The sequence below is a fragment of the Hypanus sabinus genome, chromosome 11 (genome assembly GCF_030144855.1).
Source record: "Hypanus sabinus isolate sHypSab1 chromosome 11, sHypSab1.hap1, whole genome shotgun sequence".
NCBI lineage: Eukaryota > Metazoa > Chordata > Chondrichthyes > Myliobatiformes > Dasyatidae > Hypanus > Hypanus sabinus.
Window position 1 is genome coordinate 14,649,514 of NC_082716.1, and position 15,148 is coordinate 14,664,661.

At 40.9% G+C, this 15,148-nt stretch overlaps 1 protein-coding gene across 1 annotated transcript in view; it reads left to right on the forward strand.

Annotated features, from left to right (window-relative positions):
* The window catches only part of LOC132402343 (calcium-activated chloride channel regulator 1-like), a 68,574-nt gene that overhangs the window by 20,112 nt on the left and 33,314 nt on the right, over positions 1-15,148 (forward strand). Inside the window, exons 5-6 of the mRNA XM_059985222.1 lie at positions 2,955-3,120; positions 7,038-7,259. Of these exons, the coding sequence (XP_059841205.1) occupies positions 2,955-3,120; positions 7,038-7,259 (388 nt within the window). The remainder of the gene's footprint in view (positions 1-2,954; positions 3,121-7,037; positions 7,260-15,148) is intronic.

Here is a 15,148-nt window from a genome sequence, read left to right on the forward strand (position 1 = left end):
GATGGAGGAGTTACTTGAGGAGTGGAGAAAGATGATTGATCATGGTAGGGCAATAAATCATGGACATAGACTAGGAATTTCACTGTTTGGAAGTCTGTGAGTAGTGCTATTCTGCAGGGACCAGTGCTGGGACCTCTGTCATTTATGACCTATATAAATGACTTGGACTAGATCTCTGTTAAGGCCCCAGCAACCTCCATTCTTTCCTCTGTCAATAATCTAGAATGGATACCATCCCTGGGAATTTATCCACATTAATGGTCTTCAAGAGACCTAACATCTCATGCTTCTTAATATCAAAATGCTCGAGACTATTAATCTACCCCAGACTGATCTCACAGTCTTCCATGTCCTTCTTCTTGCTGGATACCATCCCAAAGGATTCACTTAGTACCTCCCCGACTTCCCCTAGCTCCTGAATGTTTCTACCTTCTACCTCTTGGGAAGTCATGTTACAGCTGTAGAAATGCTTGGATAGGTCAATTTGGGAATATTGTGTGCAGTTCTGGTCACCAGACAAAGGAAGTCTTTGGAGAGGGTGTAGAAGACATTAGCCAAGATGTTCCCTGAATCATCTATAAATGTAAGTTGGAAAATTTGGATTATTTTATGTGAAGTGGACCAGGTAGAAGTATAGAAAACTATGAGATGCACAGACACGTTACACAAGGGATCCTATGGATGGCAAAACCTGGACACACACAAAATGCTGGAGGAACTCAGCAGGTCAGGCAGCATCTATCACAAAAATTAAACAGTTTATATTCCAGGCCATCGTTCCCACATGCAGCTGTGTAGACCATGTCATTAGATATATTTAAAGTGGATGTTGATAGGATCTTGATTCAAAACCATGAAATTAGAATTACAAACACGAAAAAGTCTGAAGATGCTGGAGTCCAAAGCTACACAGCAGGCCAGGTAGCATCTATGGAGAAGAGTAAGCAGTTGAAGTTTGAGACCAAAATTGTTGAGTTCCTCCAGCATCTTGTGTGTATTGCCATGAAATTAGAAGAGATAAATGGGAATCTCTTTAGCCAGAGGGAGGTGAATCTGTTGAATCGTTGCCACATGCAGAGTCATTAGGTATAGTATTAGGTATATGACTATTAGGTATATGACTATTAGGTATAATAAAAGTGGAGACTGATAGGTTCTTGATGAGTAAGAACACCAAAAGCTGCAAGAGAATAAGGTTAAAAGGGATAATAAAAGAGCTAGGATAGATTACTGGAGCAGACTGGATGGGTCATATGGTTAATTCTGCTTCATGGTCTTGTGGGACTCCTTTATTGAACACAATTTTAAATGCCTTGGCCAAAAGCATTGAATGTTTACATCCCTGCATAGATGCTGCCTAACCTATGAATTCCTGAAGCATTTTGTGTGTATGTTGCATAGATAAGGTAGATCAGGGGTCATCAACCTTTTTTGCACCGTGGACCAATTTAATACTGACAGTATTCTTGCGGATCGGCCGACGGAGTGCAGGGAAGGGGTGTTAATCAAGACCGAAATTTAGATGGTGAGTCAACTAGAAGTCACTTATAAATGGCTAATACACTCAATTTCGTTTCTAAAGGGGCTTATCTAATGAATTTAATATTAAATACACAGCGCATATTTTCCTCGTATGAACATATAAAATCATTGCAACATACCAATATCACTGAATCAGTGGATCCCTGGGCTTGTTTCCCTGCAACAAGACAGTCCCATTGAGGGGTAAAGGGAGACAGTGATACTTGAAGGGGGTTCCTTATGTCTAGTCTATTCTGCAATTCAGTTTTCGTAGCTCTCAGCACTAGATTCTGTCCCGCTTGCTCACGATTTTTTTGCTCAAAAATATTCAACGGATTTGTCTTTAAGTGCAGGATGCTTAGACTCAAGGTGCCGAAGCAGTTTTGAGGGCTTCATTAGGCAGTCCCCTGCCCACCTGACGCCTGATGCCTTGGCCAGGTGCGGCTGATCGTGGGTAGCATGAGAGGGCAAAGTAAGGGCTGAAGGTCCGGACAGAGTGACCGACCGACCGAGCGACGAGTGAGACAGGACACATGCCCTTGTAGGATCTATCAGCCATCAAAAGTTTGGCTCAAGGGATGACTTGCAGTAGATCACAGCAAGGTAGTGACTCTGCTACTTAGGAAACCCAAGCCCGAATTAGGTCGTCTGTGAATATTTTAGCACCGGGTTCCCCACAAACATTCGGCGTGCTAAACAGATTTAGAGACGGTGCCCATCTGTCCACGCTCCAGGCCAGTACCAGCGGCACTTCCCGCGAGGCCAACCAGTGAGCCCTGATGCGAGGGTATCACTGTGGTTAGACGACTGATGACCTCCCGTGCGTTCAAGTTCAACAGTGGGCGTGACAGGGAATGAGGAAAGCTGCAGCTGACTCATATCTTTTCATATCGCCAAATCATATCGTTGCCTCGGTGCCCGGTAGCACATGCTTTGTTGGTTGGGGACCACTGGTTGCTCAGTGGCTGGGGACCACTGAGGTAGATTGTCAGTCTTTTCCCAGGGTGAGCATTTCAATTAATAGAGAGCACAGATTTAAGGTTTGAGGGAGAATGTTCAAAGGGGATGCGTGAATTAAGATTTTTTTTACATAGAGAATGGTGGGTGCCTGGAATACTCTACTGCAAAATAGTAGAAGCAGATAAAATAGTGATCTTGGAGAGGCATTTGGACAGGTGGGCATTGGAGGGGGTAGACATCATGTGCAGACAGATGGGATTTGTTTAATTTGGCATCATGTTTGGCAGTGACAATGTGGGCTGAAGTGCCTGTTCCTGTGCTGATCTCTTCTGTGTTCTATGTATATCTTCCACCTGAGAGAAATTCCAATTCTCAGCCTCTTCTAATAAAGCTGGCACACAATTACTCAATGGTTAATGATAGAAACGTCACTCAGAAACAAATCTAATTTATCTTTGTCACTGGTCTTTCAGGTGTTCAAAGGAGGTAGAAGGAAGGAGAGAAGTTTGCAATGGGAGAAACTGTTCAGACTGTACCATTAATAAAAAGTCAGGATTGCCAGTTGGATATTGTACATTTTATCCAGAGAGGAACCAGAATACATCATCTTCAATAATGTATAATCAAGGATTGAAAAATGTAAGTGGAGTCACCGGACTGCATTCTGAATGTTGATGAATTTCTGTACCAAGTGATTGTTCCTCAGCCACAGTTGATCACTGCAGAGCATCATCAATGCAATATCCCAGGCCAACCTAACTTCAGCTGCTTTAAAATCAGGTTTATTGCTTGAATTTCAAATGTATTGTTATTCAACTGTATATACTTATAATCAACCAAAGAAAACCATGTTGCTCCAGACTAAGGTGCACAGCACAGTACATGTAACTTACTCAGAACATATAAAGTAGCTTTACCACAAATAAATGAACAATTAATAAAATATATTCCAGAAAATCTACATTTAACATAAGGTGCATTTACAACACAAGTCAAAAAGAAAGATGTTTAACGCTACCGACATTTCATAAGTGATGAGAACATAGTGGTAGGAGGGAGTTCAGACATCCCACAGGGAAAGACTGTTTCCCATCTTAACAGTCCTTGTCCTAATTCTATAGTACCTCTTGTCTGATGGTAGGGATCAAAGAGATTGTGGGACAGGTGGGAGGTACTCTTGACAATGCCAAGCACCTTGCATACTCCTAATAAATATCTCAGATGAGTGGAAGAGAGACCCCAACGACCTTCTCAGTAGTCCTCACAATCCTTTGTAGGGCCTTGCCGTCAGGTGGCTTGAAATTCTGGTACCAGATGGTGATGCATTTTGTCAGGACATGCTAACGGTGCTCCATTAAAACTTGATTAGCAGTGTGAACAGCAGCAGACCAAGCACGCAACCATAGGGTTTGGGGGAGGAGGGGGAGGTTGTAGTGCTGGTTCCCAGCGTGATAGAGCTAGAGGTGTTGCTGCCAAGACAGACTGTCTGTTGTCTTTGTGTCAAAAAGTCCAAGATCCAGTTATAGAGAGAGGTACTGAAACCCAACAAGACCAGATTACCCATCAGCTTCTGAGGGAATGATCATATTAAATACGAAGCTGAAGTCAATAAACAGCACCCTGACATATGAGGCACCATTTTCCAGGTGGGACAAGGATAAAGGCTATAAGCATTGACATAGGTTGTGAATTTTGTCATTTTGCAGCAGCAGGGCAATGCATTATATAAAAAACTATAAATTACAATATAATGTATAAAAATAAATTAATATTGAAAAAAGGAAAATAGTGAAGTAGTGTTCATATATTCATTTAGAAATATGAAGATGGGGTCGAAGAAAATTTTCCTAAAATATTGAGTGTGGGTCTTCAGGCTCCTGGACCTCTACCTGGATGGTAATAATGAAAAGTGGGGCATGATCTAGATAGTGTAAGTTCTTACTGATGAATCCACCCTTCTTTAGGCAGCACTTTTTGAAGATATCCTCTCTTCAAACTTTAAAGTGAATTTATTCTTCAAGTACAGCGACTGGGCCAGATACTCTCTGTAGGTTCACTTTCCTTAAGGATGCTCCCATGTTGGCCTCAAGGACTCACATGGTCAGCAGGGACTGTGGGAGTTTGTGAAGGTTCCTCCATGTTCTGTTGGTCATAACAAACATAAAACATTGAGCTCATCTTGGAGTGAAACCTTTTTGTCACATATGTCAGTTGTTTTACTATGTAGAAGGTGATAGCATTCAGCCCTTTCATGTCTGTTGAGTATCCTCATGTGGTTTTTGTTTGCTCTGGAATTGCCACATCACATGTGAGATGGCTTTCTTGAGAATGTACTTGGATTTCTTGTAATGGGGAGGAGGATGGTGCAGATGATGAAGTTGGCTGAATGGACAGTCCTCTGCAGCTTTCTCCAATGCTGTGGAATGGCACCTCCATACCAGACAGTGATGCAATCAGTCATAAATTTGCCAGTCTTTGATTGCATACCAAATCTACTCAAGGTTCGTCAGTCACCTTAACCTCACAGTATTACTGCCACTGCTTGTACATTCTTCAGTGTGACTTTATTCCTCAGTCATTAAAGCACTCCTGAATGACACCCAGATGTTTACTGATTTCAAACAGAACAGGGTAGGTCAGAATCCGTAATAACTGCATCCATCCCTTCATGCCAGATGATGGTATTTATTTATGCATGGGATGTGATCATAGCTAGTAATACCTCTGATAAATGCCCCTGATATGGAGAACTACAGTCTCATGACTCCAGTGATCTGACTTCAGTCATGACCTCAGTCTCTGAATGTGTGGAGTTTGCATGTTCTCCTCCAGTTTCCTCCCATGTCCCAATATAGTTGGTTGACGAAAGAGCTATTCTAAATTATTCCTGTTGTATAAGTGAGGAACTTCATGGTTCAGTTATTGGAGCCAGCTCTGATTTTACATTTTTATTTAATTTCCTGAATTTATATTTTCCATCTTCTATGGTGGGATCAGAACTCAGTCTTCCTGATCAATTGGTCAGAGGTCATGCTGAATCACTAACTTCTTAGGACATCAAACTGACGAAGTACTTCTAACACACACCGACAGCTGCCTCTCAGCTCCATGGATCTGTATTTGATCCTGACCCTTGAGATGGAAAATAAGTAGGGGGATGGGATGTATGATATTGCTAGGATGCTGGCAGTGACTCATGGAAGATAGAACATAGAATAGTACAGCACAGGTATAGACGCTTCAGTCCATGATGCCCATGCCAATCTAAACTAATCCTGGTTGTCTACACGTGGTCCATATCCCTCCATCTCCTGTCAGTTTACAATCCTATATAAATACCTCTTAAACAATGCTATTGCATTTTCTTCTACTACTCCAAGTTTGTCTGACCTATTTTTAAAAATGTATTTGTTCATATTTGGATATTTCAAGATACAGCACAGCAGCAGGCCCTCCTGGCCCAAAGAGTGTGCACCACATGACTATTAACCCACTTACCTACACATCTTTAGAAAACCAGAGCATGTGAATAAAACCCATGTGATCACAGGGAGAACATACAACATCCTTAAAGAAAGCAGTGGCAATTGAACCTGGGTCAGTGGCTCTGTACGTAATAGTGTTACACTATCTTTCACATAACTGTGTCACCCTATTTTTCAGCAAGTATAGTGAAATCCAGGCAACATCTTTATTCACAACACAGTATCTCCTGTTTTGTTAAAGAGGATATTCCTTAACTCGTAATCCTGAATATTTTTGGAAATCTGATAGCACCATAAAATATTGGAGCAGAATTAGCTCATTTGACACATTGACTTTGCTCTGCCATTTAATCATAGCTGATTAATTTTTTCAACGATTTTCTACCTTCTCCCTATAATTTTTAATGCCCTTGCTAATTAAATACCTATCAATCACCACTTTAAATACACCTAGTGTTAGACACATTAAAAAAGATTTAAATAGAATAGAATAGATCATGTAGGTTCTAGGACAAGAGGGCTTGACTTCAGGTTAAAGGACGTTCATTTAGAACAGAGATGCAGAGAAATTACTTTAGTCAGAGAGTAGTAAGACTGTGGAATTTGTTGCCACGAGTGGCTGTGGGGGGCCAAGTCACTGGGTGTATTTAAGGCAGAAATAGATAGATTCTTGATTAGCCAGGACATCAAAAGGTATGGGGAGAAGGCAAGGGAGTGGGGATGACTGGACGAATTGGATCAGCCCATGATTGAATGCCTGAGTATACTCAATGGGCCAAATAGCCTACTTCAACTCCTATATCTTATGGTTTTACAGAGTATGGTTCAGATGGGGGCAAATGGGATTAGTGTTAAAGGGAAAAAGACTACATGGATATGGTAGGTCAAAAGGCACATTTCTGTTGTTGATCAGGTGATCTGTTGTTTATGATGTTCATTGAAGTATAACTATCAGGTAAAATAGTATTAAACCCCATACTATTTGAAATAGGTTTCAGAGATCAGTTGTGAACTTCAGGGAAGGACCTCCTTTTAGCTACTCATCTGTTTAACACATTATATGTTTTCTAGGTGGCTGAATTCTGCACTGACAAGACTCACAATACCGAAGCACCCAACATGCAGAACAGAATGTGCAGTTACAGGAGCACTTGGGATGTGATCAGCCAGTCAGAAGATTTCAGAGGCATTTCTTCACCCTACACTGGTTCAACCATCCCAACATTCACACTCCTACAGGCCAAGGATCGTGTACTTTGCTTAGTCCTTGACGTTTCGGGAAGCATGCAGGGGGTAAGTTCTATGATCTACATTTGATGAATTGTGTAGATACAGTAATAAGAGAGGTATTGCAAATGCATGCTGATACTTATTTACTTATCTATGCATAGTTTATTCCATTCCATCCTTTAACCTCTAAACTCATCAGTTTTTATTTGTATACTGTATAATTCTATATTTTTATATAATTCTTTATAATTATTGAATGTTTTTTGTTGCATGTTATGCCCTGAGCAACACACCAGAGCAAATTCCTAAAATATGTAAATGAATATGGCAAATAAAGTAGAACTTTGATTCTTAATCCCTGATCCTTGAAAACAGCCTCAGTGTCGAAGCTCTGCAGTCTCTTGTCTATAACATTTTACTTTAATTTACTCTATGTGTGTAGAAACAATCATAAGGTCATCATTTGGTTCAAATTTATGCAAAATGTTGAAGTGGGTTTACCATTCCTGTTGGACTAAGAGTCAACATTCATTTAGTGATGGGGTGGGTTTTTGGCTGATGTGTGTAAAGTGAACAGTTAGGCAGCTTTACCATCTTATTCTCAGACATAGCTAAGCATCAGGACCGATTGTGTGAACCCTAAGGTCTTGAGGGAGTGTGTTGAGCAGCTGTGTGGAGTTCTCCAGTGCATTGTCAGTCTTAGTCTCAGCCTGGAAAGGGTCCTGACAGTTTTAGAAACAACATCTGTGGTCCCAGAACCTAAGAAGGACCAACTGAAAGATTTAAATGACTACCGTCCGATGCCCCTGACATCACATATCATGAAGACTCTGAAGTGGCTGGTCCTGGCTCGCATCTGACCCCTGGTCAGCTAGGGTGACCTTGATCCCCTGCAGTTTGCCTACCAGGAGCACATTGGAGTCATCAATGCTGTCATCTACCTGCTGAACAGAGCCTACTCCCATTTGGATAAACAGGGCAGCACTGTGAGGATTGTGTTTTTTGATCTCGCAAGTGTTTTAAATGCCATACAGCCCTCATTGCAGCGGGGGGTGGGGGTGGTGGGGAAACTCCATTTAATACAAGTTGGTACTTCCATTGTATCCTGGATAATGGACTATCTGAATAGCAGACCACAGCCTATGCAGCTTCAGAGCTGTGTGTCAGACATAGCTATAAGCAGCATTGGCACCCACCGGGCACTTACTTTTAAACCCTGTATAGCTCGGACTTTAGATACAACACTGAGTCAAGTCATCTGCAGAAATTTTCTGATAACTCAGCAATAGTTGGGTGTATAAAGGGAGGACAGGAGGATGAATACAGGGCTCTGGAGGAGGACTTTGTCAAATGGTGCAAGTTGAATCATCTGCTGCTCAAAATCAGTAAGACAAAGGAGCTGAAGGACTTTACGAAGACTAAGCCTGCACTGCTCCCTGTTACAATCAATGGTGAGGACTTGGATGTGGTGAAGACCTACAAGTACCCGGGAGTGCACTTGGATGACAGACTTGAGTGGAGCACCAACACAGAGGCTGTATAGGTGAGGCAAGAGTTGCCCCTGCTTCCTGAGGAGACTGAGATCATTTAGAGTATGCAAGCCTCTCCTTCAAATATTCTACCAGTCTGTTGTTGCTAGTACGATCTTCTATGTGATGGTATGCTGGAGCATTGGCATTAATATGGGTGATGCCAACAGGCTCGATAAACTGATTAAAAGGCTGGCTCTGTTATATGAATCAAACTGGATGTATTGGGGGTGGTGGGAGAACAAAGGACCTTTGAAAAAATTCTGGCAATTCCGGAGAATGTTTCTCTCCCTCTGCACACGCCTTGGCTGAATAGAGGAGCACTTTTAGTAATAGATTAAAATGACTGCACTGCCCCAAAAAGTGCTATATGAAGTTATTCTCACCCTAGGCTATTAGGGTCTATAATGAGCCAACCTATAGCTAGGGAAGTGATGATTGTTGGATTGTTTGAGGTAACTTTTTTTATTCTTTCTTATATCTCTTCTAATATTTGTATATCTGTGCACTTGTAATGCTACTGTGACACTGTAATTTCCTTTAGGATCAATAATGTATCTACCTTTCTGATTACATGAGCTGATGTTATTTCTTCCTTCCCTTCATTTCTTCAAAACTGTAATCCTTAGTACCACTCAGAAAAAGCACATAACTATAACCCTAATGCATGGACCATCCCTTGGACCCAAATGGTCAGTGCCACTTTGTAATCAAATGGGGGGGGGGGGGTTGTCAATGATTGAATGGAATTGTGGATATGAAGAAAATCTAACTTTTATCTAACCAGCCATGAATAATACAGAGACTTAAAACAATTAGATACTTAGGAGAGCATAGAAAACTTTATTATGCTGACGACACACCTTTAGACAATCCAAACAGCTACATAGGTGAATTCATCCAACCTGATCCCTCAACTAGAAGCTGGGATGCTTGGATAAAATGGACAGCTTTCTGTGTTCACTTTTCAGCCCTTCAATGTAATTGTGCAGATATCACCAAGTGCTGTCAGTATGTCAAAGTGCTGACATTGGTGAACACTGGGAGTCAGTGAGGGGTGTGAGCAGCAGTGAGGTCAGACAAGGTAATATTTTACCTTTTTCCTCAACTGTTAAGGCCAATGGATAGTATGGATATATTTGGTATATGTTATGTGGGTTTATGTTAGAACATTTTATTACTGTGCATGCTTAACCCCCATCACCATTGTCACCTCTAGTTCAGGGTGAACCTCTCGCATTGCCCACTGGGAACTGAGATTCTTTATTATGCATATAAGAATACTCTTCCCCCCTTGAAAGAAAAACAAACACAACCTGCAAAGGACAACAATCCTTTGCAACAAAGAGATTTACATTCCTTAACCAGTTTCTTTTCTTCTTTTTTAAAATTTTAACTGTTCAATATTTCTATTTCAATTGTAATGAACAATTTCATCCACTTATTATCTTTCAATCAGTCTCTGAGGTGGTTTACTGATACTTTTTCATCTGCTCTTCGCTTCCAAAGGTGTACTGCTTGCAGTTGCTGTGTTAATATTTGCACCTCTCTGAGAACTCTGACCAGCATGTTCATTTTTTACATATGCTGGCTCCTTTGGTGAACTGACATATGATGCATCACAGCTGTGGATTGGATCTTGTGATCGCAGATCCACGCAGTTCCTTCTCAGAGATGTCCCTCACTCTGCTTAGGTCTAGTAGGAATGTGGATCCTTGCATGGATCACGTGCCAGAATCTCAGATTCAAATTTGATCTTTAGGCTTCAAGACAGGTTGGCTTTTCTTAGTCTTATTGTGATACTGTTAGTATATTTCTTTTCTTTTCACTTCAGCCAATTTGACTTATTTGCTCCTTTAGGTGCCAACAGATTTTCACGGACTGGAAGGTTAATATTTATGCATCAACCCATCAGCATTTGGGCTAGTGAAAGGTCATTCTTTAGTGGGGGATTTCTGTAGATCATTAGACTTTTGTGGAAATCCTCTAGTCCATCTTGAGCTTTCTTCATGACAGCCTTCACAACTTTGACTGAACTATCTGTTAGGCCATTAGATTTTGGGTGATATGTACTTGACGTTATATGTTGAAACTTCCAAACATTGGCAAAGGATGAAAATTCACAACTCAAAAAGTGTAGACCATTGTCTACTACTACTTCACTACTTCTATGCCTCACAAACATATTTTCAGGAAGGTGATGGCTTCTTTGCTAGATGTTGGTTGCAGTGTTGCAGCCTCTGGATAATTGAAAAAGTGGTCTTTTATAACAATATGACGTCTTCCATTGCAATCAAACAAATATACTCCAAGTTTGAGTATGGCCTGGCTGGTAAAGGGTGTGGTGGACGTCGTTCAGCTTTCTGCTTTGGTTTTTAAGTAGGATGTATTTCACATTTAGTAGAGGTCTGGCTGATTCTTTTTTGGTTCATTCTTGGCCAGTGAATCACCTCTCAAACTCTATGTTTACAGTTTTCCTCACCAAGATGCCCTTCATATATCTTCCAGAGCATTTCCTTGTGCAGCATTAGAGGAATCACTTTGAAGACCATATCTTTCACTACAGACAGTTCAGTTCTGCATGTGCAATAACCCCGAATATTCATTGGACAGTCATTCTTTGCTTCTGGCCATCTTTTCAGTATTGTATCTTTGAGTTCTTTCATTGTTTCATCCGTCCATGATGCTTCTGTGTTCTATCAGCTGACACTGGAATACACATGACAATCATGTAAACATAGGCCTGTATATCTACGTTAAAGTCTTAGTCAGTCTTTGGTTTCTTGTCAACTGCTCAAGCCAGTGCATCACCAGCAAGTATATATTTTCCCAGTGTGTAGATCACCTTCACCTTATATTCCTGCAGCCTTATCAACATGCACTGTATCCTCATGGAACAGTTTGCATGTAATTGAGAGTGGTGGGTTACGGTCGGTGCAATTCAAAAGCTTGTTCATAGATGTTAACGTTTTGCATGTATATATGCTGGTATGAAGCTTTTTCACTGTCTGTGCATAGTTGACTTCCACACTTGTTAAAGCCCTTGATGCCAAGGCCACAGTTTGCCATGTTTTATCATGCTGCTGCAGCTGTACTGCTCCAGGGCCACGATGGGATGAATCAGCTGAGATCAGAGTACATCTTTCCAGGTCATAAAACTTAAGCATGAGCTCTTCAGTTATAATTCTTTTCAGCATCTGGAAACACTTTTCTTACTCATGAGACTAAATTCAATCATTTTGCTGCTCAAGGAGTGACCTAAGTGGTGCTGACACATTTGACATTTGAGCAATGATTTTAGCCAGGTAAGTCACCAACCCCAAGATACATCTCACCTCCTCTTTGTATTTGGGTTTCTCCATGTTTTCAATAGCTGATGTCTGTTTTGGGTCAGGCTTCACTCCTTCTTCAGATATGACATCTCTTTTGAAGATCAGCATCTTAACACCAAACTCACATTTCAATATATTTAATCTCAAATTGATATTTTGTGCCATGTCAAGCATTTGTCTCAGTCATGTATCATGTTGATCCTTGCTGGACCGCAGATCATGATGTCATTTATCATGGTCTCGACGGTAGGTATGCCCTCAAAGATGATGTGGATAGTTTTATGGTAGAGTTCTGGTGTGGATAAAAAAGTGATATCTTTCCTGTGGTCTCTTAAAAGTACAAAGTCTCGAACTTGCCTCATCGCTTCACCTGTCAAAACCTAGTTGACGCATAAAATTTGCTAAACCACCTGGTACCTGCAAACCAGCACATGATCTCCTCCTATGTTGGCAATTGTAAGTGTTCTTTTGCTCTGCTATTGCTTTCGGAAATGCCTTGTTCACTGCTCCTCTGTTGTGTTTGCCCTGTGCAGCTCCTTAGTTTAAGTTCATTTGGTCTCTTCTGCCCTGCACATGTTCACAGCCTTTTCCAGCATCAATTCTTTTTCACATAGCGTCCATTATCTGGAATTTCACAAACTATTCTGTCTATAACTGCTGAGTTTCTCCAATCTCCAAATTCACAGGACTTACTCAGCTTGTGAAGCTCAGCTAAATATTGATGGAGGCTAACACCCTGTTTCTCTTTCTGTGGGGGGGGGAGCTTATATCTCTCAAACATAATGTTTTTATTGAGAAAAAATACTCCTCAAATTTTGTCATCAGTGTGTCTAATGTAAAAGCTGTCTCATCATTTTGAAAGCTGTTGTAGTTGTCCAAAGCATCTTTACCAAATATATGCAAAAAAAAGAGGTGTTTTCAAATTTTCATCAGTCCCGCACACTCCGCTGGCTTTTGAAGTTATCAGTTAGATTGTCAGTAAACTGCCTAGGTGCAGGAGGACATAGCTTATCCATGACAGGAAGTCTAGACATCTTACCTGAATCTTTCTTGGTGAACCTTGGGAATAACATAAGCTCTCACATCGCTGGCTAGCTTCTTGCTGTCACTTGCTGCTAGCACATTTTGTGCTCACAGTCTCTTTCTCAGATGTGCATAGAATTCATTTACTCTGTGTTTAGAACTCACTCTGACTTCTGATGTCACTTCATATTTGTTTAAATGAAGACAAACTTGATGTGTCTTTATGTTAAAATATTTCATTATTGAACTGTTTAATGCTGTGCATGCAACCCCCATCACCATCATTGTCTCTGGTTCCAGGTGAACCTCTTGCATTGACTACTGGGAACTGATTTTTTTTATTATGCACACATAATAACACTATATGTTCCTTCTCTGTGGTGAGGGAGATTAGGAAACAGTCAGGTGCCACTGAGGACAATTTCTGCAGCCAGTGCTTACCAGCTGTAGCTTTTCTCAGACTGTATGGATAGTTGGAGCAGCAGTTGGATCAGTAAGAGAGTAGGAGAGTACAGGAGGCAAAGACTATTATAGTTAGCATTTCAGGGAGGTGGCCAGACCAAAGGTTCTGCCAGAGTTTTTGCTAGATATTCACCTTCCAGAGCCCAAGGGGCTTAATGCTAACATCAGTTTACCAGCACAGAAGCATGACCCTTTCAAGGGTTAGACTTGTTTCTGACAAAATTAAAATTCTAACCAACATTCTTAGTTCACGCTCACATCATAAACAACAGAACCACAAGATTCTCATTGGACTATGGTTTCATTAACAGAAACAATGTGATGCACCTAGGGTCATTTGATGTACATACTGTCTATATATATAAGCTAATTGTATGTATATGTATGTCCTGTTCAAATGTGGCAGGTTGCACATGAATCCTAGAGGAACCAATATTCTCACAGGCAGGTTTGTTAGAGTTGTTGGGGAGTGTTATATACCCCTAGGGTTAATTTTTTTCTGTGGGCTGTCACTTTAAAATGCCGGGAAAATGAGACTAACTTTTGGTCATTGTTTCCATTGCTCCAGAGAGAGAGAGAGGTGGAATTATTTGATGGACAATGAATGTTTATGGTTTCTCTGAGGCTTGTTCACTTTTTACAAGGGCAGTCACAGACACACAGTTAGAATCAAGATGGATTCGGTCAATGAAAGACACCAGTGAGTCAGTTGCTGGTTTAACTTTCAGTAGTTGAGATCAATTCAGAGTATTGATAAATGACTCTCACAAGTGCTGCAACTAGAAGAAGTTTGCAGAGAAGAGAGAAGAGGAAGGTTTGAAACAGAAGAAACCTAGTGACAGAGAGATCACTGTTTGTATTCTCTCTCTAAGTAGCCTGTAACGGTGAGCTTGTTTCCGTTTGGATAAGAAAGTGTGATTGTCACACAGTTAATCCACAGAAGTGGGTTCTCTGGTGAGGGGAAAGCCTTTGTGAATACCATGTGTGTGTTTACCCTTTGTCTGGGGGTGGTAGTTCACTGAAGAAAGGCACCCCTGTGGCAAATCACTGTTGGAATTATTTTGTATGTCGTGGAACTGGATAAGTGGCTATCACCTTGTGTGTGATTGGGGTAATCTTGTGGAATCTACCGGTGTGTAGATCCTTGCCTGGGTGGTGGCTCCCTTGAAGATGGTCCCCTTTGTGATAAGCTACTGTTGGTGATAATCCTGTTTGAGTATCCTGTGGCTACTACTTTGAGATGTCCCGTAGCTGAATTCAGGTGTGGTACCACCTGCATTGAAAGGATATTCGTTGAAGATCACTGTCGCTGGTACTTTGACTGTGGAGTGGAACAACTTCGGAGATAAAACCGACTGCTATTGTTATTTTGTATTGCAGTCATGGAATCTGTGGAATATCAACATATTTGCCTTCTCACAACACTCACCTTTGGATTACAAAAATCTCGCATAAATTAACCTGTGCATTTGAACTAAACTTTTCTTACATACCATTGTAAGACTGTAACTCTTGCCACCTGAGCTTGAATAAGTTTGGTAACTTTATATTTACCTCTATATATGCATAACACCATTAGTTCTTGATTTACCTGGTTTAAGTTACT